Source organism: Cibotium barometz, chromosome 18, assembly GCF_041138505.1.
Source record: "Cibotium barometz isolate CiBa-2024 chromosome 18, ASM4113850v1, whole genome shotgun sequence".
Taxonomy (NCBI): Eukaryota; Viridiplantae; Streptophyta; class Polypodiopsida; order Cyatheales; family Cibotiaceae; genus Cibotium; species Cibotium barometz.
Genome location: NC_141063.1, coordinates 3,195,140 through 3,218,715, shown reverse-complemented (window position 1 = coordinate 3,218,715; position 23,576 = coordinate 3,195,140). Strand labels below are relative to the sequence as shown.

Sequence of the window (23,576 nt, the reverse complement as noted above, 5' to 3'; positions counted from 1 at the left end):
ATCTTTATTGGTGGTATATGTAATACAAGTGGCTTCTCGATCTAAACGGATATTTCAAGATCAAGATGTTGAAGAATCAATGGAGGATGCAACTAACCAATCAATATGACGACCATGAGGACCATGCTAATAGTATATACCTCTACATCTTCTTCAAGTAGTGAAATAGGACTTTGTATTGATATAGGAGCTATCAAAATAATGGATTTAGAGATAGACCAATTGGCATGCATGGATTCATTGCAAGATGGATTAGATGATGGTACAAATTAAATATATATCATCATAACATATGTACACATTGATTGGTTTGTATAACTATTTGATGATTTTGTTGTTTTAGCTCAATAATATTTGGATGTTTGTCAAGCTTTTTGGGTTATAATTTATTTTAAGTTTTCATTTCCACTCAGTTTCAACACTCTATTTTTTTTTTAGCAGCACTTATAACGGCATTTTTACAGCGCCACTGAGCGTCGCTTATAGCGGTGTTTAATTAGTGTCGCTAAATGGTGCTAATAACGACGTAACATAAAATACCACAAATAAACACCGCTAATAGGGGCTTCTCTTGTAGTGATGTATAGCTGGAGATGTATAGTGAGAATCGCTAATGAGAATGCTTTAGAAAGCTTTTAAAGCAATATACTATATAGCTTTTTGTAACACTACATTATCCCCCACTTTCAACATTGAAAGTGCTCATCCTCCAATTTCTGCACTGAAACTGCTCCATTCTCTACATCCCACACTAAAAGTGCTCATCTAAATGGGGGAATGACATGGTTATAGTTTTAGTGCTCATCCTCCACTTTCCACATTAAAACCGCTCTATCCTCTACTTCTCACGTTGAAAGTGCTCATCTAAGTGGGGGAATGACACATTTCTCTATGGTTATAATTTTAAAGGGAGACTTGGGCCACCTCCCTAATGGTTTTTTTAAAAAACTCGCACACATGCATATATGAAGTGCTTTTGCTATAGTTAAAATGATTACTTCATCAACGATTGATGTTAGTTAATATGTTGATGTGCATGGATTCTTTGAGAGGCGTCTTCTATGCTCAATGATTGGAGAAAAAATTCAGAAGCATCGTTTGATAAAGGCTAAAGATCCATTTCTTCCTAGCTATGAGGTAGACTCTATCTAATCTCTTTAGTTTATTCTCAATGGTTAATAGGTAGACTCTACCTAATCTCTTTAGTTTCTTCTCAAGCGGCTATGACGTATACTCTACCCAATCTCTTTAGTTTCTTCTCGACAGTTATGAGGCAGACTCTACCCAATCTCTTCAATTACTTATTGGATTGTGTATCGTTTTCCATATATGTTGCCATGCATACATGCATCTATATGGATACAACCATCACATGTATATTGTGCATATGTACACTATATATGTTTACTTGCATTGTTTCATCTTTGCATATTTGGTTTGATCTCTTTGTATGTACCATGTATAGTATGTATGTAAACCATGTATGTTTACTTACATTGTGCCTGATTTGATGCATCTTTCTATACTACTACGTATGCATACTATTGCATGTATCTTGCCCGGTTTGGTCTTTGCATGGATGCTATCTACATGTTGACACATCGTTGTTGTTATAGAACTTTCATGTTTCTTTGCATATTAGCTCTATTCAAATGCATCATGTTGTTAAAGTTTGGATATTGATCATTTTTCATGTTGTTGTTTGGAGGCTAACATCTGTTTGGCATGTGTGATGTAAGGAGTGTGAACATGTACACTATCAATGAAAGATGTATGCTATATGGTTTCAGTGAGCCGAGGGACATCGATCCTACAACAACAAAGAACAAACACTCCATACATGGTGTTTTGGCGTGTTTAAGAGTCAAATATTAAATTTTGACATGTTTCTTCTTGTGGTTGAGTCCGAGTGATCGAGCTACGCAAGATAAAAAACAAATTTTCTTATAGAAGCCCCTATGTGTGACTTTGAGAGTTGGTATTGTGCTGTATTTTTAGCCCTTTAATGATCATTGAGAACGATCAGTTTCCAGCCCTAGCTGCACTGCGGCCATCAAGGTATGGATTGGTTGTGAAGTATGTTGTTTTCTCAAGGGGGTGTGGTCTTGGGGATCTCTTTGCTCTTCTGTTAAATTTCTCATTCATATCCAGATGGTTTGCATCCGGCAAGCGACTGTGGACGACTTGCTGGCGATGCAGACATGCAATCTCATGTGCCTGCCGGAGAACTACCAGATGAAGTACTACTTCTATCACATCCTGTCGTGGCCGCAGCTGCTGTATGTCGCCGAGGATTACAACAAGAAGATCGTGGGATACGTGCTGGCCAAGATGGAAGAGGAGTCTACGGAGTGTCATGGACACATCACATCACTTGCGGTCCTGCGCACTCACCGCAAGCTAGGCCTGGCCACCAAGCTTATGAGTGCTGCTCAACGAGCTATGCAGGAAGTTTTCGGGGCCGAGTATGTCTCACTTCATGTCCGCAAGAGCAACAGAGCAGCCTTTCACCTTTACACTGAGACTCTAGGGTACAAGATCCATGATGTGGAGGCCAAGTACTATGCGGATGGTGAGGATGCATATGACATGCGGAAACTGCTCAAACTGAAGGGTGGCACTGTACCTGAGGGGAAGGGTCATGCTGTCAAAGTTCCCCTTGAGCATTCGGAGGGTGCCGCAGGTACGGAAAAGAAGGATAAGGAAGATTGACAGTATACTGGAGATAAGTTCGATTCTCTTCTCATATTTCTGCAGTAAACCAGCAATTGTGTTGACTTTTGGTAGCCTTATCCAAATGTGAAACTCAATATTTTTGCTCTTTTCCAATCTTCATGACATGTTGGGTTTTGATGGTAGTACATAGGGGTTTATGCTTAGGAGAGTCTTTGTTTCCCCAATCTGAGGCGCATTTTGTTAGTTTCATGTGAGTTGAGTGTGCATAGACTCGCTCTTGAAAGATTTCTAAGGCTTTTTTTCAAGCTTGTAGCATGTCTTTACCCCTCTCTCTCTCTCTCTCTCTCTCTCTCAATTTGCATGTTAAATATAGCAGTTGTTGAACATTTTTATAGTCCACTCTTGAATGTGATCCCTAAGAAAAAAAAAACAAGTCCATGTTTAGTTGATCTCAACTAACTGGGAGCTCAATTTAACTCTACCATAGCTTAGTAACAGGTGCACTATGTAGCCTCGAAATGATAAACAGTATGTGTTATATCCTTACGGGCCTAGGGTTAGGGCTAGGGACAAGTACCAACTTAGGGTTAGGGTTAACCCACGATTAGGGTTACGGACTTAGCCAGGGCGTGAGGGGCTCGAGGATTCACACCTGGGCTAAGGGTGTTAGCGGGATGATGACTAGATTGGCTAAGAGCTTATAATTAATAGCCTAGGGCTAATAATGGCTAAAAGCGTATAAAATTAAAATAAAGCACGAAAGCTTATAAATAAAGCAAGGGCCAATTTTAGTCAAGATATTGCTATATAAGTGACCTTGGGGGCACTTATGAGTTATGAGGTAGCATGTCTTGGGCATATGTATAAAAAGGGGAGTTTCCCACTCTTTTGAGGTACCGGCATAGTTGCACTCGCACGTCGTACGGCACAGTCGTACGGTACGGTGCATTACGATAACTTCCCTCCCCCTCTTTTGTTTTTTGACCGTTGTTGTTTTGACCCCCTTTTTTTTGTGAAAAAAATGGTTGTTTATGGCTGTTTTGGACTATTATGGGACTTGCTTGCTTTTGGTGTTCTTTTAGGCTCAGTAGCCAAGGATTTGTGGATGTTTTTTGGTGTGGATGTAAAGCATATGTTCTCTCTATCCTTGTGATCATTGCTTCGTATTTGGAGGGTGGAGGTGAGGCACCTTCCTTAGTTAGGGCAACAAGAAGCAAATGCGTCTCCTCAACTACCTCCCTCTCTTTGTGTCTTCGCAGTTGGGCCTCGGCCCTTGGCCTTGGGTGGGTGCCTTGGACTTTTTGGCCTCCCTTTAAAAAGCTCTCCTTCAACCTTCTCCACATCACAAGTTCAATCTCTCAAGCTCAAGCTCTCATAGTTCTAGCCTCGCAAGCTCAAGCTCCCATTGCTCTCAAGCTCTGGAACAACCTTTGAGCTTTATATCCTTTCAAATTGATAATTCGTAAATTTATAAGTAAAAAAAAAAACCCTACTTTACCGTATTGTATTCCAAAATTTCATATGGTACTTTAAATTCTTGTACGATATTGTACCGTACCATAGCGTATGACCATATGCCAACAACTATGGCCATTAGTACCAAGTGGGCTTGTGGCGATCATACCTCAGGCTTGGGAGTGAGTTCGTAGGATTCTACAGTGCGATGCGTACGATGTCGGGTCTATGAAACCTTGTTAGGGTTTTTGTTCTAGGTCAGATGATACTTGGGCTTGGTATATGAAGACCTTACATTGGTATCAACACATGTATTTGACAATTGCAAAAAAAAGGCATGGAGGATGTTCAAGTTAGTACTCTTATGTGGACTATTTTGGCAAGAACATGGTTTCTTTGCATGAGTGTGCGGGAAGCAAGAAAGGGAGAAATCCCTTGTGCGAATGTGCAAGGAACAGAGGGAAGAAAAAAAAAACATAAGATGTGTGGATTTGACACATAGTCACATGAAAACGGGTTTTGACCCTACGAACCACAAAATGAGGAAACAGGTGGAATGTTTCGAAATGAAACGAGACACTCCTGATTGAAATGCCATTTTGATTTAAAAAAGAAATCAGATTCTTCTCCTCTTCTTTCTCTTCCTCTTTACTTTCTTCTCCTCTCCATCTCAATTTATTTAAGAATCCGTAAAGATGAAATGGTGAAATAGACGAAAATTTTCTTGTGACTATGTGCAACAGTCCTCAAATTTGACTTCTTAGTTAATTTCACTTAATTTTACACCCAATTGTTAAAATTTCTTACAAGTGTTCCACAAGCTCTTTTGTTTCTCCCAATTTGCAAATCCCAATTTCATACTTTCAACGTAAATGGTTGAAACACTGTTTTGCCCAAATTTGATTTCTTTGTCAATTTCACCTAATTTTGCATCCATTTGTTGAAATTTTCTACAAGTGTTCCACTAGCTCTTCAATTTATCACTCTCTTCCAATTTATAAATCTCGATTGCATCTAATTTCACACCCCATTGTTGAAATTTTCTACAATTGTTTAATTTCTCACTTTTTTCCAATTTATGAATCCCAATTTCTCACTTTCAACCTCAATCGTATCTAATTTCACATCAAGCAATTGAATTTTTTTACGTTTTCCTTAAATTTTTTCAAATTGATTTAACAAGTGTCACTTAGAAACCTCTTTCTTCTTCGTTAAGTCCATAGAGATGAAACGAAATGTGTCGAAAAGACGAAACATGCTAAATGTTTCCTGTGACTGTTGTTGGATAACAGTCGGATGTGCCTAAGGCTTGACTCAGCGCAGGCCAAGCTAGTTAGCCTTGGCTTCCCACACCACCAGAGCTTGTCTTAAGGGACCCTCCACAAGACTGCTTGTGAACCCATAAGTCACTTATATAGTGACTACTGTTGTTGTAAATAACAATCCAATTATAAATAGCCAGTAACCATGGATTATCACTAATAATGAACCTTAGGCACTTGTAATTTGCATTTTCCCTAAGCTTAGGGCTTTCCAGCCCTATCTAGATTAGGACCTAATCACGAGGATTAGTTTTAGGTACACAACAAGAATGTTGAGACCGTTTTGTTCCTAGGCGATTCCGATTTCTAGTTGTACAAGCCAAAGGGTGAGTACAGCCCCTAGGCAAGCTATGCGCAATCCCGTGGCAACCATGAAGCATGGCACCCACAAGCTTGTCCTGTCTGTAGAGTGCAGCCAAAAGTGGGGCAGTTATGGGCGGCCAAGAATGGAGCATATGGTGGGCGACCAGTAGAGGGGTGATCAGCAGGCGCACAGCTAGCCAAGGGGGTCCAACCAAAGCACCTAAGCGAGGCCCATGCAAGGTGGTCAAAGGAGCGCCCAAGCTTGCAGGTCGGGAAGGCTTGCCCATAGGTGGTCAAACCTTAGCTTATAGGGCACCTAGGCAAGTGGGCTGGGGCCTGGACTGTGAGGGCAAAAGGACAAAAGGACTAGATGTGCGAGAGGTCAAAGTGAATCAACACAGCATGAAATGGATGAACCGATATATGTATAATGGTGAATGTAATCTGGTACAAGAGTGTCTCTGTATTGATGAAGTGACTCTAAGTAGTAGACCGGCGATGAAGCAAGGACACGTACGGTTTATATAGCGCAGGCCCCCCTAGCCGACCAAGTCGGTTGGCCCTGTCGGCCAGCGTGACCAATTTGATAATGAGCCTTTTTAGGCCATATTAAGGGCCCATTTTGGGTGACCTTTGGGCCTGATTGTTGCACACTTCCTCACGCCAAAAGGGGACCATGAGAGAAGATGATGAAGGTAAGTGGGTGAAGAGGAACATCATGAAGTATTTGGCATGTTGCGGGTGTAGATCATTCGTTCGTCTCTTTGTCTTTTGAGTTTGGGTTGTACTAGATCAATGCCACAATGCAAGGGGTTTTCACATGCATGAACGCCCATTTGGGTTTTCATTCACACATGCGTCCCAAACACAAAAAACAAAATGCGATGCAAAGGGTATGCAAGATGGTAAATGCTATGCGGTGGGTTTTACTTACTCATGTGCCCTTTACAACAAAGAGAGAATGCAAATGATGAGGATGGTCCCCCTCTCAAAATGCCGAGGGTGATGGTGGAGGACCGATGTTACGACCCTGTGTTTTTCCCTTTGGACAACAAGCAGGTGGGCACGGGCACGGGATGGACAGTGTGAACAGGCATTAGTTTGGATATGAAAAGGGAATTCATAAGTATGGCCAACCCAAGTGTGAAAGGAGACAAAATAGCCTTTTTGCATGGAACATTATTGGAAACTGCCCACGTGTGAAGTTGGTGGTCTTTTCTCTCCATCACCTGCTCTCTTTCTCCATCGCTTCCTTACGGCTGTCCACGCCTTCTTGCTGCTGGTTGTACCCGCCTCCTTGCTGCTGGCTATACCTGATCTGTACCTGGCTGTTGTACCCGTCTGTACTTGCCCTATACCTACCTGCTGTACACGCTTGGCAGCCCTGCTGTACACGCCACACAGCCTTGTTGGCTGCCCACGCTTGTACCAGCTGTTGTACCCGCCCGAAGCTGCCCTGGTGTACTTGCTGTACTTGTTGCATACAAGTCCTGCAATCTCTGCCACATTCCCCAAGCTGTCTCCTCTTCACGAATGCTGAAAAGTAAAGAGTCTGACACAGACAACATGATAGTAGATCTTGCCAGCTCATCCATATCTTCCCACTCTTCAGCAGTAAGAGAAGCGGGCTTTACACCCCTTTCTTTGATGGGCTTGTGCTGCTTCTTCTGGAGCAACACATTATAGCACTGGGTTTGCCAAATATCATAGTTATGTGAGCCTTCAAGCTTCTTGATGTGAAGCAATGAAGAGCTCTCACCTGTGGTTGCCATAGCAATATGCAACCTGTCAATGCCCGACTCCCTGCAAGTGTGCAAACACTGCACCAAAAGCACACAAAGTGCTCACAGTTGTTCTCCCAAGCTTTATCTCCCACTGCGGAAGCACAAATGCAACTCTACTCCCACTGTATGTGATAAAATCACCACAATCTAGTTGCTGCAGATTTAGGACAGCACCTTAAATGTGCTCTGTTGCCCTTCCAAAGTACTGTACAGCAGTACTAAGTGCTCACCAATGATGTACCAAACCTGTACCGGCAAGTACAACAGCTGAAATTGAGCCTTTTGGTCACTCAAATCAATGTGCAGTTATGCCTAAACTTGTACAAAGCTGTGCCAAATCTGTACCAGCAAGTACAATAGCAATAAATGCTCTCTTGGCTGTCCGAATGAGTGAAAATCAGACTTTTACAGTCCCGACCACTGCATACAACAGTCCCGAACAGAAATTGGGCAAAAGCCCCTTGAGTGCAAGCTGATTTCTGAGGATTCAAGGCATAAAAGTCTTGCCTGCTGCTTTGCCAAGCTCAACAAGCATAAAATCTTGAAAAGCCCCTTGATTTAAGATCAATTTCTGATCATACATGGTACATTGACGCACATGAAGGCATCCAGAGTCTTCGCGATGCTTCCCCCTGGCCACATATACATCCAATACATGAAAGCCCCTTGATTTACAGGCACATTGAGTGCTTGACAGGCATCAACACACTGCCCAAAGCATCAAATACGAGTGCCTGCATGCAAATCAACCCAATCGGCACAAAAGCCCCTTGATTTGCACTGCAATTTGCTGCAATTTTGCCCGAATGTGCGATTTCTCACATCATACAACATGTATGAATGCTTAATTGCACAATTACATCAAAAGCCCCAAATTTTGACATCCAATTTCCTGCAAATTGATCCTGATTGTGACCAATGTCACCCAATTTTGCCAATTTTGCTCAAAAATTGAGCAATTCGGCACCTGACCTGCTCAATTGATGATTGTACCTCCTCAATTGCAAATTGGACATGCAAATTACAAAAAATTGAAGCAAATACCTCAGGTAATTTTCTGATTTTTTTGTTGCAGGGAAGGGGGGTGATGAATTTTGTGCTGCTATTGCAGGAATGGTCGCAGCGCGCGGTGGCGGTGGCGGTGGCGGTGGCGGAGAAACCGTTGGCTGAAGAGAAGCGAGACTGTAGAAGGAGACGGGAAGCTCGAGACGACTTGCACACAGTCGCTGGGCAGCCCTCTGCGCTGCCTGGTTGGGATGCTTTGTAATTGGGCTTGGGCTGGTCGCAGGCATGGGGTCTACACAAGCGAAGGCATTTGAGCCAGTGCTGCTGTTGGCGCTTCGCATTTGCTGACGTGGAGTCCGTGTAGTTGAATGCACGGCGTTCGACTCCTCAGTTGCGCGCGCTGGTGTTCTTCTTCGCTCGCCTGCCTACCAATTGCCGCCGACTCAATGTTGCCGCCTCCGCCTAGTGGCTTGCGCTACACGCGTTGCTGCCTTCACCGCCTCCGCCTAGTAGCGCTTTGCTTTGCTCACGTCTTGTGTGTTCGCCTGAGTATGGACGCCCAGCGTTCAACGCTCACACAGACAGCACACGCCTGCTTGCCCAACGCGTTGCTGCCTTCGACTCCTTCTCTTTCAGCCCACCTGCCTACGAATGGTTCAATGCAGGGACACACAGTCGCTGCACACTGCACAAAACCTAATAAACCGACTCTCTACCAAAGGGATCTCCTGTAGCCTAAGCTCTGATACCAGTTGAATGGGAGAAAGAATTAGGGTTAGAGTTTCATGTGGGAGACATACACAGAGAGAAGAAGGGAGAGAGAGAGAGAGAGAGAGAGTTGTGGGGATAAGTCAACTCATTGATATGAGTGTGTGACTCCCCTATCACACATGTATATTGCACTAGTACACATAGTGCACTTAGTACATTAAAAGTACTAAGTGTACTATGTACTATAACTTATGGGCTTGTACATACTACAAGGGTGGGCATAATGCCTTTACCCCAACATTCAATGCTATCACGAACAAAAACCAAGTACACAGAAAGACTCTTTTTCATTGCTTTATTAATTTGGATGTGAGATACAAGTAGGATAGAATCCCCTTCCTTGTCAGCATCAATAACATGCATGCGGCCTCTATGCATAAAGGAAATCCTGTTTGTCTTGTACTCTTTGCGGGACTCAAGCCTATGATGCCATGGCTTGCCAAGCAATACATCACATCCATTAAGTGGTGCAACCAAGAAATGCTCATGATCAAGGTAACCCTGGATATGTATGCGCAACTTCCCAATAAGTGGGGTAACCTGCACCTCTTTACCAACAAAGGCAGCTTCTGCTTCAATTTGAGGCCCCATGTCCTCAATCTCAATACCCAAGGTGGCTGCAATCTGAATAAAGATGAAGTTATCTATTGCACAATCATCAAACATAAATAGAGCGGACTGATCCTTGATTTGACCCCATGCTTTGCATACCATCCTCTCTTTTCCATCATGCTTTGTGTTTCCCTGCACATCGGAAACTACATGCACATTTGCCTTGGTTTGCTTGTCCTCATGCTTTGGTTTGCGGTTAGGGCATTGTCTAAACATATGCTCTTTGCTGCCATAAGAAAAGCATTTACCCTCCTTTGTGTTAGCACTTTCATCCCCAGTTTCTGCTCTGTATGGTGCCCATTTGGTCCCCTTTTGCATGGCCCTTGTTTGTGGGCTGGCCACCCCTTTTTTAGTATTTTTCTGGGATTTTTCCCAGCCTTTCTGGCATTTTTCTAGGGAGCCATGTCCAACAGCTCCAGTCGGCCTGTTTCCATGCTCCAGTCGGCCAGCTCTTCCCCACTATAAATAGTGGGTGCTGGCCTCTCATTTTTCATAGAGTCTTGTAGTTATTTGCTCCCTCACTTATGAGACTATCACTGTCTCTTGCTTGGGACTGTTTTGGTTCAGTATATTCAGCATAGTTTGCTCCATATCTCTCTCTCTCTTGCACTCTCTGTTCAGCACATTCTAGTGCCACTCTGCTTCCGCTCTGTGCACTCTTTCATGGTATCATCGCTCTAGGTTAGCAACCTTTCTGCTGCCCCAGTTCAGCCCTGTTTTCAGCACTTCTCCTCTGCGTTTTCTTCCAGATCCATAGCTTTTTGCTGCTGCGTTTTCTGGACAGCACTCTGCTGGTCGGTTCCTCTTCAGATTGGCTTCACCGATTCAGCCGTCTGGCTCTTGGAGATCAGTGTTTCATTGCCCACTTGGAGATTGGACTGCAGGCGGCCTGTTTTCTACAGGACAGCACTTCTTCATTGCTGCGTTTTTCCTCTCCAGTGGTTCTTTCCCTTTGCAGAGGGGGCTTGTGGTGTTGCAGGCTTTGGTGGCACACTTGGTACCTGTGGAGGACACTTTTTTCAGAGATTGTGCATTTCTTGAGATTGAGCCCAAGCTCTTGTGATGGCTGCTCCCACTTCTCTTCATATGTTTGCAGAGTCTGCCAAGTTGGATGGTTCCAACTACACCCTATGGAAGGTGAAGGTGAAATCGGCCTTGCGTGGCGTGGATCTCTGGGATTGGCTTGTTACACCAGCCAATGCCACCCCTCCCACCCTTGCTTCCGGTGGTGTGACTCAGGCACATATTGATATTTGGCAGTCGAATGATCGACGTGTTTTTTCCTTTCTGATGTTGAACTGTCAGGATGCTGTTCTCTCTCATGTGCGTACAGCTGATGCTGCACATGAAGTTTGGAAGGCTTTTGCAGATCTCTATGAGATTAAGTCTCCGGGTCGGATTTTGGCATTGGAAAAGCAACTTATGAACTTATCAGTTTCTGCGTTTCCATCTTTATCTGCTTTCATCTCGAAGATGAAAGATCTCCGGGACGAGCTTGCTGTTTGTGGCAAGGACATCTCCACAGAGGATATGGCTATTCGGCTGCTCTCCAAACTTCCAGAGAGGTTTGATGCATACTTTCAGTCTCTGGTTTCTTCTCCTCGTCCTGTTCCAGTTACTTGGGAGGATGTTCTCCCCTCCATTATGCAGATAGAGTCTCGCTTTGAGGAGCGGACTGGCACCTCCGGTGGCCCTGATGGAGCTTTGGCAGCACGAGATAAAGGGAAGTCTCAACAAAAGAAAGGTAAAGGGGGTTCTGACAAGAACTCCAAGGATTCCGATAAGGATAAAGACAACAAATCTTCAAAGAATAAAGACATTGAATGTCACTATTGTGGCAAGAAGGGTCACAAGTCACCCCAATGTCACAAGAAGAAGCGTGATGAAGCAGCAAAGAACTCTTCCTCAACGGCGGTGTCTCAACCCAAGAAGGATGATGGAATACTTCTCTTAGCAGGTACTCGGCGTATACTTGCTCTTGTGACTTCTCAGTCACGGTCTTGGATTGTTGATAGCGGTGCTACTGCTCATATGACACCCCATCGAGATTGGTTCGAGGACTTCACTGCCAGATCAGGCGAGATCACTCTGGGTGATTCTTCTTCTGTGCCAGTGCATGGTCATGGCACTATCCCCATCTTCCGTTCTGAAGAGGACAAGAGGTACTTCTCTGACGTTCTGTATATTCCAGATTTGGCTTTTAACCTTTTGTCAGTGAGTGCTCTTACAGCTCAGGGTGCGGAGGTGATCTTTTCTCGTTATGAGATTACCATTCGTGATAAAGCGACTGGTAGCATCTTGGCTCAGGGAGTCCAAGATAGTGGTCTCTACAAACTGACCGCTCTGCTTTCTTCTGGTGCTTCTTCTGCTCTTTGGCATGCTCGGTTTGGCCATTTGAGCTATCAGCTTCTGCAGCGAGCTTCGAAGGATGGGTTGGTTGATGGATTACCAACCATCAAGGCTCCGTCTTCTCCTTGTTCCTCTTGTTTGCAGGGGAAGCAGCACCGAGCCGCCTTTCCGAAGGAGGCGACACACAGATCTTCGACATCACTTGCTCTCATTCATGCAGACTTGTGTGGTCCTATGAGTACCGCGTCTTTGAGTAAGGCGTTGTACATGCTCGTGATGGTGGATGATTTTACCAGATATACTTGGGTTTTCTTTCTGAAGACCAAGGATGAGACTTTTCATCACTTCTGTGATTGGAAAGCCGAGGTGGAAAAAGAGACCGGTCACTCGGTCAAGGCTCTCAGGACCGATGGAGGGGGTGAGTTTACATCCCAGGAGTTTAAGCAATATTGCAAGACACATGGCATTCGGAGACAGCTTACTACAGCATATACTCCATCTCAGAATGGAGTTGCCGAGAGGAAGAATAGGACCATTATGGAGATGGCCCGTGCTATGCTTGAGCATTCTTCATTACCTCGACGTTTCTGGGCTGAGGCGGCTTCCACTGCTGTCTACATTCAGAATAGGTCTCCTACTGCTGCTCTTCCCGACAAAACTCCATATGAGGCTTTCCATGGTGAGAAGCCCTCCGTTGTTCATTTCCGGATATTTGGATGCACCGCGTATGTTCATGTGCCTAAGGAGCACCGCTCCAAGTTGGACTCGAAGTCTCAGCGCATGACTTTTCTTGGATACAGCACTGTGTCCAAGGCATATCGTCTTTATGATCCTCAAGCCGGTAAAGTTATTGTGAGCCGTGATGTGGTGTTCGACGAGACTCCTACTTCTTCAGAGGGGGGTGGTGAGCTTGGTGAGCTTCTTCTTCCTGCACCTCCTTCTCCTCCTCCTACTCATCCTCCTGCTCCCGCTGTTACTGTCACACCTCCAGCTGAGGATTCTCAGTCAGATGATGATGACCCTGCTCCTCCTCCGGCGAGTTCGAGCAGATCTGTACCTGGTTGGTATTATCAGACAGTTCGTGACTCTGGGTTACGTGAGCTTCCTTCTGCTCCTCCGCCTGGTTCTCTTCGGCGTTCTTCCAGAGTTACAGGGAAACAAATTCATGAGGGCAACATGTTTGTTAATTATGCTCTTATGTCTACAATCATTAATGGTCCTTCTGATCCCACTTCTGTAGACGAGGCTCTTTCACATGAGTCTTGGCGTCATGCTATGCAGACAGAGCTGGATGCTATCGAACGGAATGGCACTTGGATTTTGGTGCCTCGGCCTCTGCAGCGTAAGGTGATTGGTGTGCGTTGGATTTTCAAATCAAAGTTCCGAGCTGATGGCAGCTTGGACAAGCACAAGGCGAGGTTGGTTGCCAAGGGTTATGCTCAGCGCCCCGGTGTCGACTTCGATGAGACTTTCGCTCCAACGGCCCGAATGACTACCATTCGTACCGTTCTTGCACTTGCAGGACATCATAGATGGCCCGTTTTCCAGATGGACGTCAAGTCGGCTTTCTTGAATGGAGAGCTTACACAGGAGGTTTATGTTGATCAGCCGCCAGGATTTGTTGTTCCGGGCAAACAGGATCATGTGTACCGGCTGAAGAAGGCTTTATATGGTCTAAAGCAGGCTCCGCGGGCTTGGTACCAGCGGATTGATGAGTTCTTTCAGAAGCTCGGCCTGCGCCGCTCTCATGCAGATTCGAACCTTTATATCCTCCTTGAGAGGGGGTTGATTGTTATCATTGTGGTCTATGTTGATGACCTCATCTTTACAGGTTCTTATTCTGTGCGGATCCGTTCTGTTATGGATGCTTTGGAGACAGAGTTTGAGATGACGGATCTGGGCCTCTTGCACTATTTTCTTGGCTTTGAGATTTGGCAGACCTCGAAGGGCATTTTCTTCTCTCAGCAGAAGTACATTCAGGAGATTCTCGACAGATTTCAGATGACTGGGTGCAAACCAGTATCTTCTCCTTTGGATATTGGTGAGAAGCTTTCTTCACTTGATGCTTCTCCAGGGACTGATCAGGGACAGTATCGGGTTCTCGTCGGTTGTTTGGTATGGTTGACCTACTCCCGATTGGACATATGCTTCGCAGTCAGTTTATTGAGTTCCTTCTCATCCAAACCCCGTCAGCAGCATTGGCGGTGTGCTCTCAGAGTTCTTCGGTACTTACGTGGCACTCTGGATTTTGGCATCTTTTATGGCCAAGGACGCACTCTTGTTGGATGGTCTGACTCAGACTGGGCTGGAGATCCAGATACACGGCGTTCGACCACTGGTTGTGTTTTTTCACTTGGGTCTGGAGCCATTTCTTGGAGCAGTAAAAAGCAGCCTACTGTGGCGCTTTCTTCTACCGAGGCGGAGTACCGTGCAGTTTGCTATGCTGCATGTGAGGCGATATGGTTGCGGAGATTATTGGAGGAGCTTGGCTGTCCTCCTACCGGATCTACTCTTCTTTGGTGTGACAATCAGAGTTGCATCGCCATCGCCAAGAACCCTGTGTTTCATGCTCGTACGAAACACATTGAGATTCAGTATCACTATGTTCGTGAACGGGTTCTTGCTGGAGATTTGCGTTTGGAGTATTGTCCTTCCGCGGAGAATGCTGCAGATTTGTTCACCAAGCCGGTTTCTCAGGCTTCCTTGGCTCCTCATCTTCGGATTCTCGGAGTTTGTTCAGCATCTGGTGCTGAGAGGGGGTGTTAGCACTTTCATCCCCAGTTTCTGCTCTGTATGGTGCCCATTTGGTCCCCTTTTGCATGGCCCTTGTTTGTGGGCTGGCCACCCCTTTTTTAGTATTTTTCTGGGATTTTTCCCAGCCTTTCTGGCATTTTTCTAGGGAGCCATGTCCAACAGCTCCAGTCGGCCTGTTTCCATGCTCCAGTCGGCCAGCTCTTCCCCACTATAAATAGTGGGTGCTGGCCTCTCATTTTTCATAGAGTCTTGTAGTTATTTGCTCCCTCACTTATGAGACTATCACTGTCTCTTGCTTGGGACTGTTTTGGTTCAGTATATTCAGCATAGTTTGCTCCATATCTCTCTCTCTCTTGCACTCTCTGTTCAGCACATTCTAGTGCCACTCTGCTTCCGCTCTGTGCACTCTTTCACTTTGCATATTGCTCCCTTTGCTCGGGGTCAAGCCAAATTTGTTCTTCTTTGGCCCATGATCCTTGGATGAGGTATTTTCAGCTTTACCTCCCTTCTGGGCCTCCCGAAAGCTCTTTTTAGGTGGCTGTCCACCTTTTTGCAGATTTGGGACAGCCTTCTCTTTGCCCTTACAACCCCCTTGATCTTGCTTAATTTTGAGCACCAATTGCTCCGTAGTAAGAGCAGAGGCTATAAGCTGTTGCAGAGTGTTTTTCGGGTGCAATTCAATGCCCGAACGATAAGCTGGTTGCAATCCGAAGTGAAACTTCCTCTTTCTTTCATCCTCGGAGATTTGCATAAAGGGAGTTACCTCAAGCAACACTTTCCAAAACTTATTGACATACTGCTGCACACTTTCATTATCTTTTTGCTCAAGTCTATCCCACTTTTGGGTGAGAGTTTGCTCCGCATTAGGAGGCAAGAATTGGGCATAAAATCTATCCTTAAACTCTTTCCAAGTGCAAATGGGGTCTTTGGTGGTCTTTTCAGTGATCCACCAATGGGCAGCTCTCCCCTTCAAGAACATGCTTGCATGACGAATTTTGGACTTCTCAGTGAAGTCCTCATCACTAAAAGCAATATCAAATTGGGCCACAAAAGCTAGCACCTTAGAGGCATCATACTCTCCATGAAAGGCATCAAATTTCACGGACTTGTCCCTTGTCTTGAACTCCTTGAGCTTCTTGGGATGTGGTACATGTTCTTCTCTTTTTCTCTTCCCCTTATCCAACGGGGCAGCTCTCTCTGCATGAGCTTCATGGGCAATGATGGGTGTTCCACTAGCCAAAGTGACATGGGTCTTTGATTCTTGTGGCCCCACTGCATGTGACCTCGTTGAGAAATGCCTTGTGTCGCCACGAGACAACTCAATAGGCAAGGTCTTTTGGCTTGCATGTCGACCACTGTCCACATGATGTACATACCTAGAATCCAAATGGCCTTGAGCATGCATAAATCTGTTTCCTCTTGTGCCATGAGGAGTGGATGCATGGCGAGAGGTGACCGATACTTCTTCTTTATGCAAATATGATCTCAACCTTTGAATCTCAAAAGGTCTCCATGTTGCAAACGGGGTGGATTCTTGAACATAAGCTGTCCATCCTCTCCTGCAATGCATCGGAATCCTGTGAAGCACTTGATTAGCCCCTCGAATTCGGCACTTCCAATGGGTTGCCCTGGCTGTCCATTGAATTAAGTGTTCGTGCTTGCTTCCGATCTCAACATTCCGTGTCTCCTCTTGAGAAAGAGAGATGACCAGGCTCTGATACCAATGTGACCGCTCCCTACAGGAGGCCTATAGATCGAAAGACAATTTACACATATTTAGAACACTTAATTTAATTGTTATTAAACAATGGAAACAACATCAGCCACACAAATACTGAAAATATTGAAAATACAAATGACACCAGCACTGGGGCCGGAAAGGGCCCCCCCCCCATACTTTTTTGTATTTCTTGGAGTACTTATATTTGTACGAGTGTCACGAGCCTCACAAGCCAGATTTCTCCACAAGGGAGTGAAAACAACCAAATAGAACTGGTTCAAGTCGATGAAGAGGTGTTGGTCGGAGTAGCCCCAAATCACAGGCTCATTCCCACCTTGACTGGGTGGACACCTGCCTTTCACTGGTCTTCCGGGTCCGTGCACCAACAGGCATGCCCGTACTAACGCAGGCCAAGGGATACACCGCGGAGGGAATGTGGCTTGGTTCTCCCCAATGAGCTTTGCTCCCAAATTCCTTGGTGAATCTAACCTTCACTGGCTCTCAGAAGCTCTGAGAGCGTGGTTAACAACACCACACAGGAAAATATACTAGCCACACCAGGAAGAATTTCCTGAACATGGTCAGCATATACATGCCATGCTCCTGCACTACACAACTTAAAGCATTTTCTAAATTTAAATTAGCAAATTTCAGATTTATGCAAATGAGAAAAAGAATATGAGGGCACCTCGTACGGTGAGTACAATCCAGATACAACCGGTATAATTTGTAGCAGAAACAATCAAGCATTTTAGGTACTTCACACATGTGCAGGTACAACCAACCAGGTACTATGCAAGTACCTGTACTTGCAACAAGTACACAAGGACAACCAGCAGGTACAGCAAGTACACCAGGGCAGCCCCAGCAAAGTGCCTCAAGCAAAGTGTATTGGTTGAAGAAACTCATAGGTCTTCAAATGAAGGAAGGGGCGTCTATGACAGCCCATCTAAATGAGTTTAATGGTATTGTCAGCCAGGTCATTAATCAAAAGTTGGCAATGGACGATGAGTTCAAAGCCACTTTTCTCTTATGCACTTTGCCAGAGAGTTGGGACACATTCAGGACAGCCACTAGCAATTCGAATGCTATGGTGTTATATGCAGATGTTGAGGGTGCTCTTCTTCAAGAGGAGATGAATAGGAAAAACAACTCTGTTGGAAAGTCCAATGCAATGAATGCACGTGGGAGATCCCAGCAAAGGGGGAAAAGCCAAGAACGGGGAAGAAGCAAGTCCCGCTCCAAAAAGGACTTGGAATGCCATTATTGTGGCAAGAAGGGACACATCAAAAAGCAATGCTACAAATGGAAAAATGATCAAAAGGAAAAGGGAAAAGGCAAAAACAAAGACAAAGATGAAGCCAAAGATGTAAAGCCAAAGGTCAAAAGTGGAGTCAAGATTGAAGAAATCAATGTGTCACATGCAGGTGACAGTGAGGATGAGGTCCTATTCACGTCTTCACTTGATGGCCATTCACTTCTTACAGGAGATGGTCATGGTATGCACTCATGGATGATTGATTCAAGTGCCTCCTTTCATGTCACAGGTTACAGAGACTTGTTTGTCAGGTATACTGCTGGCAATGAAGGAGTAGTTTATTTGTGTGATAACCATGCATGCAAGATTCTTGGCAGAGGTGATGTGAGGCTTGTGTTTTCACATGGCTCACAGCTTATGCTCCATGATGTCAGGCATGTGCCTGAGATCAAGAAGAACTTGCTTTCTACTGGACAGCTTGATGATGCTGACTATGTTACCACATGTGGTCGTGGAAAGTGAAAGATTAGTAAGGGCTCACTGGTTGTTGCCAGAGGCTCTAAGGTGGACACTCTTTACTTCATGCATGCAGGTGTTTGTCACCATGCTAATGTAAATGCAACCAAGCTGCCGGAAATCTCTATGTGGCATAGCCGGTTGGGACACATGAGTGTCAAAGGAATGGAGCAATTGTCTCGTTTGGGTTACTTGCCTTCTCTAAAGTTTTCAAGTTTTCAGTTTTGTGAGCATTGTATATATGGCAGGCAACTCCAGTGCCCCCACAAGAAAGCTCTTGGACAGAAAGATGCTCAGTTAGAGCTTGTGCATATAGATGTATGTGAGATGCCTCAGCTTTCTTTGGGAGGGGCAAAATACTTTGTGTCTTTTATAGATGATGCCACACGCAAGGTGTGGGTTGATCCTCTTCGTTTGAAGAGTGATACATTCTCAGTGTTTCAGAAGTTTGTTGCTCATGTTGAGAATCAAACTGGCAAAACACTGAAGGCTTTGCGTTCCGACAATGGTGGAGAGTATATGTCCAAACAGTTTCAGGACTTTTGTGATGCTAAAGGTATCAAGAGGGAGCTCTCTACTCCTTATGATCCTCCACAAAACGGGACAGCAGAGAGGATGAACAGGACCATTTAGGAGAAGGTCCGTTCTATGTTGTCACATGCTGCATTACCTCATGGTTTTTGGGCTGAAGCTGTTATGACAGCCGTTCATCTTATAAACAGGTCACCTAACACGAGGCTTGGTGGGATAGTGCCAGAGGAAGTATGGACAGGGAAGACTCCGTCATACAAGCACTTGAGAGTGTTTGGTTGCGTTGCGTACGTGCACATACGAAGGGAAATGCGCACCAAACTTGATCCTAAGTCTCACAAATGCATATTCCTAGGATACGGTGAGACAGAGGTGAAATGGGGTATAGCCTTTGGGATCCCGTGAATAGAAAGATTATACGCAGCAATGATGTCATTTTTGATGAAACATGCATGTATAAGGAGCCTGCAAGGCAACAGGAGCCTGGCAGAGTCATCTTTGATGATGATGGACATCATGGACAACAACCAAGGGCTGTAAATCAGCCATTACAGCAGCAAAACCAGCCCTTAAATGATGCTGAAAATGGTCCAAATGACAGCCAGAGATGGCAGAAGATATCCCTATGGATATCCCACAGTTAGAGGAGATACCGGGAATGATTTTTCAGCCTTATGGCATGGAACAGGAGCCACCAATAGGTGATATGCAGGCTGGACAGCAACCTGCAAATGATGGTCATTGGGTACGGAGGTCCACAAGACCCTCCAGAGCCCCTGACAGGTTTGTTCCAGGGGTTGACTACTTGATGCTTACTGACTGTGGGGAGCTCTCATGTTATAAGGAGGCTTTACAGAGGGCAGACAAGGCTCTATGGGAGCGTGCTATGAAGTCAGAGATGGATTCTCTGCACAAAAATGGAACATGGAAGTTGGTGCATTTGCCTGCAGGCAAGAAGGTTTTGCCATGCAAGTGGGTTTACAGGCTCAAAGTTGCACCTGATACAAAGCCAAGATACAAAGCCAGGCTAGTGGCTAAGGGCTTCAAGCAGGAATATGGTGTGGACTTTGATGAGATCTTCTCTCCAGTGGTCAAAATGACCACACTTAGAGCTGTGTTAGCTTTGGTTGCGCATGATGATCTGGACTTGATTCAGATGGATGTGAAGACTGCTTTTCTTCACGGTGATCTCCATGAGGAGATATATATGCAACAGCCAGAGGGTTATGCAGTGAGTGGAAAGGAGAAGCTTGTATGCAAGCTGAAAAAGAGTCTTTATGGGCTCAAATAGGCACCAAGGGAATGGTATCATAGGAGAAGTGACATAGATCACTGCTTATACACCAAGAAAGCTTTGGATGGCAGTCTATTGATCCTCATCTTGTATGTTGATGATATGTTGATTGCCGGAAAATCTCGTAAAGAGATGGATGCCTTGAAGAAGAGGCTGCATCAAACCTTTGATATGAAGGATTTGGGTGATGCAAATCACATTTTGGGTATGCGGATACTTCGGGACAGAAATCAGCATGTGTTGTATTTGTCTCAGAAGGAATATATTGGCAAAGTTTTGCAGAGGTTCAATATGGACGGGGGGAAGAAGACTAGTACTCCTTTGCCTCCATATGTGAAACTCAGTGCTATGGACAGCCCACAGTCAGATAGAGACAGGGCTGATATGGCCAAGATTCCGTATGCTTCAGCTTGTGGCAGTCTCATGTATGCCATGGTTGCTACTAGGCCGGACATTGCATTTGCAGTGGGAGTGGTTTCTAGATACATGGCCAAACCTGGCAAGAAGCATTGGGAAGCAGTGAAAGGTGTCATGAGATACCTGAAGGGCACACAGGACATGTGCATATGCTTTGGCAAACAGGATGCATTAGTGCATGGTTACACGGATTCGGATTATGCCGGTCATCCAGATAACCGGAAGTCTACTACCGGTTATGTGTTTACATTCACAGGAGGTGCTGTGTCATGGATATCTAGGATGCAGAAGTGCACTGCCTTATCTACTACAGAGGCCGAGTATATTGTCGCCACAGAGGCTTGCAAGGAGGCATTATGGCTATCTCGGTTAGTGGTTGATTTGGGTTATACAGGGGATATTCCATTGTTGCATTGTGACAGTTAGAGTGCCATCTAGTTGGCAAAGAACCCTGTCTTTCATGCAAAGACGAAGCATGTGGATGTGAAGTATCACTTCATTGGAGAGGTGATAGAGAACAAGCAAATTCAGCTTGTTAAGATTCATACGGATGACAACCCGGCTGATCTGTTGACAAAGAGTTTGCCTCCGGAGCGGTTTGCTCATTGCAGACACTTGATGGGCATTGAATGAGGCCAGTTTCAGCCTTGATATGGCCTTGTATATTATCATGTACATGCTGATTTTTCTTTTCCTTCATTTAAGGGCACTTTGCCTTTAAGTGGGAGGTTGTTGGGGTAAAGGCACTATGCCCACCCTTGTAGTATGTACAAGCCCATAAGTTATAGTACATAGTACACTTAGTACTTTTAATGTACTAAGTGCACACTGTGTACTAGTGCAATATACATGTGTGATAGGGGAGTCACACACTCATATCAATGAGTTGACTTATCCCCCCAACTCTCTCTCTCTCTCTCTCCCTTCTTCTCTCTGTGTATGTCTCCCACATGAAACTCTAACCCTAATTCTTTCTCCCATTCATTGAACCAACTGGTTCCCGTCCACGTGACGCAGCACTAGTCGCACACGGGTGGCACTAATCTGGCTCCCGTCCATGTGACACCATAAAACTGGCCCTTTCACATGGGACACTGGCCTGGCCCCATGTGAACATGGCACAAATATGGCCGCTCTATGGAGTGACAGTCCCATAGAAGTGGCTCCTGAAATGGAGATGGACCAAATGGTGACAGTTGGCGGCTGCTGCGCATAAGGACTACAGCGCCAGGCGGGTTGCATCGGGCTGTGTATGGCTGTGGGCGCCAGGTGGGCTGCTGTGCGCATGGGCTACAGGCTGCTGCGCATAGGAGCCACAGCTGGCGGCTGTTGCGCACATGGCTACAGGGTGCTGCTGCGCGCATGGGCTATAGGCAGGCGGCTTTAGTCAGCTAACGGGTGCCAGGTGGGCTGCAGCCAGGCGGGTATCAGGTGGAGGCTCTCTACGCCAGGTGGTTGCACGTATGGACACGTATGGGCTTCAGCCAGCAACGGGCGCAAGGCGGGAGACTCTCTACAGCCAGTTGGGCAGCTAGAAGGATTGCAGGCGGCCACAGAGGCGCAAGGGCTGAGCAGCACGCTTGACTCTCTCTCTCTCTTGGAAGGAGGTGAGCTGAAGGAGGCGCCGAGGGGCTAACAGCCAAGGGGTCTCTCTCTCTCTCTTCGCAAGCAGATTTTGTTTTCGAGATTAGGATGCAGAGGATCAAGCTACATATGCATAGAATGATGTTCTTGGAAGAGATGTGTTGTTGCTCTTCATGTTGGACTTATGTGTATTCAGGGATTGCTTGACACGTCCTCTATCTTTCTCTGGGTTTTGGCAACCGTGATTTGATGGTATATCTGTCATGGAAACAAGACGGTCCATTGGTCTTTCGAGAAGAAACAAGACTTTTGTATCGAGGAAATAGGCCTATGGTTTATGGATACAGGTCTATGGTTTATCAGATATCGGTCTTTGGTTTCATGTGGAAAGCATGTCTTTGGATTCATGTGAACAAGTTCTAGTTTTGTCGAGGTTACATACAAGCTGTGACTATAGGGGAGGACATGTGGTTTGGTACAACCCTACTTCTATTTCGGAAAGGGTTGTGGGATCCATGATAGCGATGGAGAAGACCTTTTCAAGTAGGGAGGTGTTGTACAGGTGTGCCTGCTCTATGGAATGCTCTGCTGTAATAACGAGAGTTCTTATTTGGAAGTCCTGGGTGAAAAGCTTCGAGGGATCCTATTGGTAGAGGATTCTACGAGTTGTACTGTGTACTCAAATTTTGTTCAAGTAAAGAAATACCACAAGGGGCGCCATTGCATTTTGGGGCCAATCGGTGTCCTTGTACTATTTGTAAGAGCACTCTAGCTCCCCCCTGTTTGTTTTCCTTTTCCAGGTTTCCATGGGTAACGAAGTGTTTTATATGCGAGTGTTTGTTTCACCACCCGTCAGATTTCTGAAGGCCGGTTTCAACCGATGCCGATCCACTCGCGAAGACGCTTGAGGATAGGACGATTGACGGACTTGGTAAGAATGTGGGCATGGTTGTCCGCTGTAGGAATGTACTGGAGCATGATGGTACCAAGCTCAACCTGTTCCTGGTAAAGTGAAAATGAACACCAACATGCTTGGTATGGTTAGAAAAAATAGGATTACCGGCGAGGATAATCGCACTTTGATTGTTGACGTAGATGGTAGTAGCAGTGTCCATGGGAACATGCATCTCCTCAAGAAGTTGACGGAGATACATAGCATCAGTGGTGGTGTCATAGAGGGCATGGTACTCAGCCTCAACGGAAGAACCTGCAACGTTGTCCTACT

General features: G+C 45.4%; 1 protein-coding gene across 4 annotated transcripts in view; it reads left to right on the top strand.

Moving 5' to 3' along the window:
• Positions 1–1,902: 1,902 nt before the first annotated feature.
• LOC147628833 (N-terminal acetyltransferase A complex catalytic subunit NAA10-like) overlaps positions 1,903–23,576 on the top strand; it is a 36,770-nt gene continuing 15,096 nt past the window's right edge. For all 4 annotated transcript variants that reach the window (XR_015267826.1, XR_015267825.1, XM_086811994.1 and 1 more), the window contains exons 1-2: positions 1,903–2,058; positions 2,152–2,683. Coding sequence is in view for 2 of the 4 variants with exons in the window: in XM_086811994.1 (XP_086668120.1) it covers positions 2,152–2,683 (532 nt within the window). In the remaining 2 variants the exon portion in view is untranslated. The remainder of the gene's footprint in view (positions 2,059–2,151; positions 2,684–23,576) is intronic.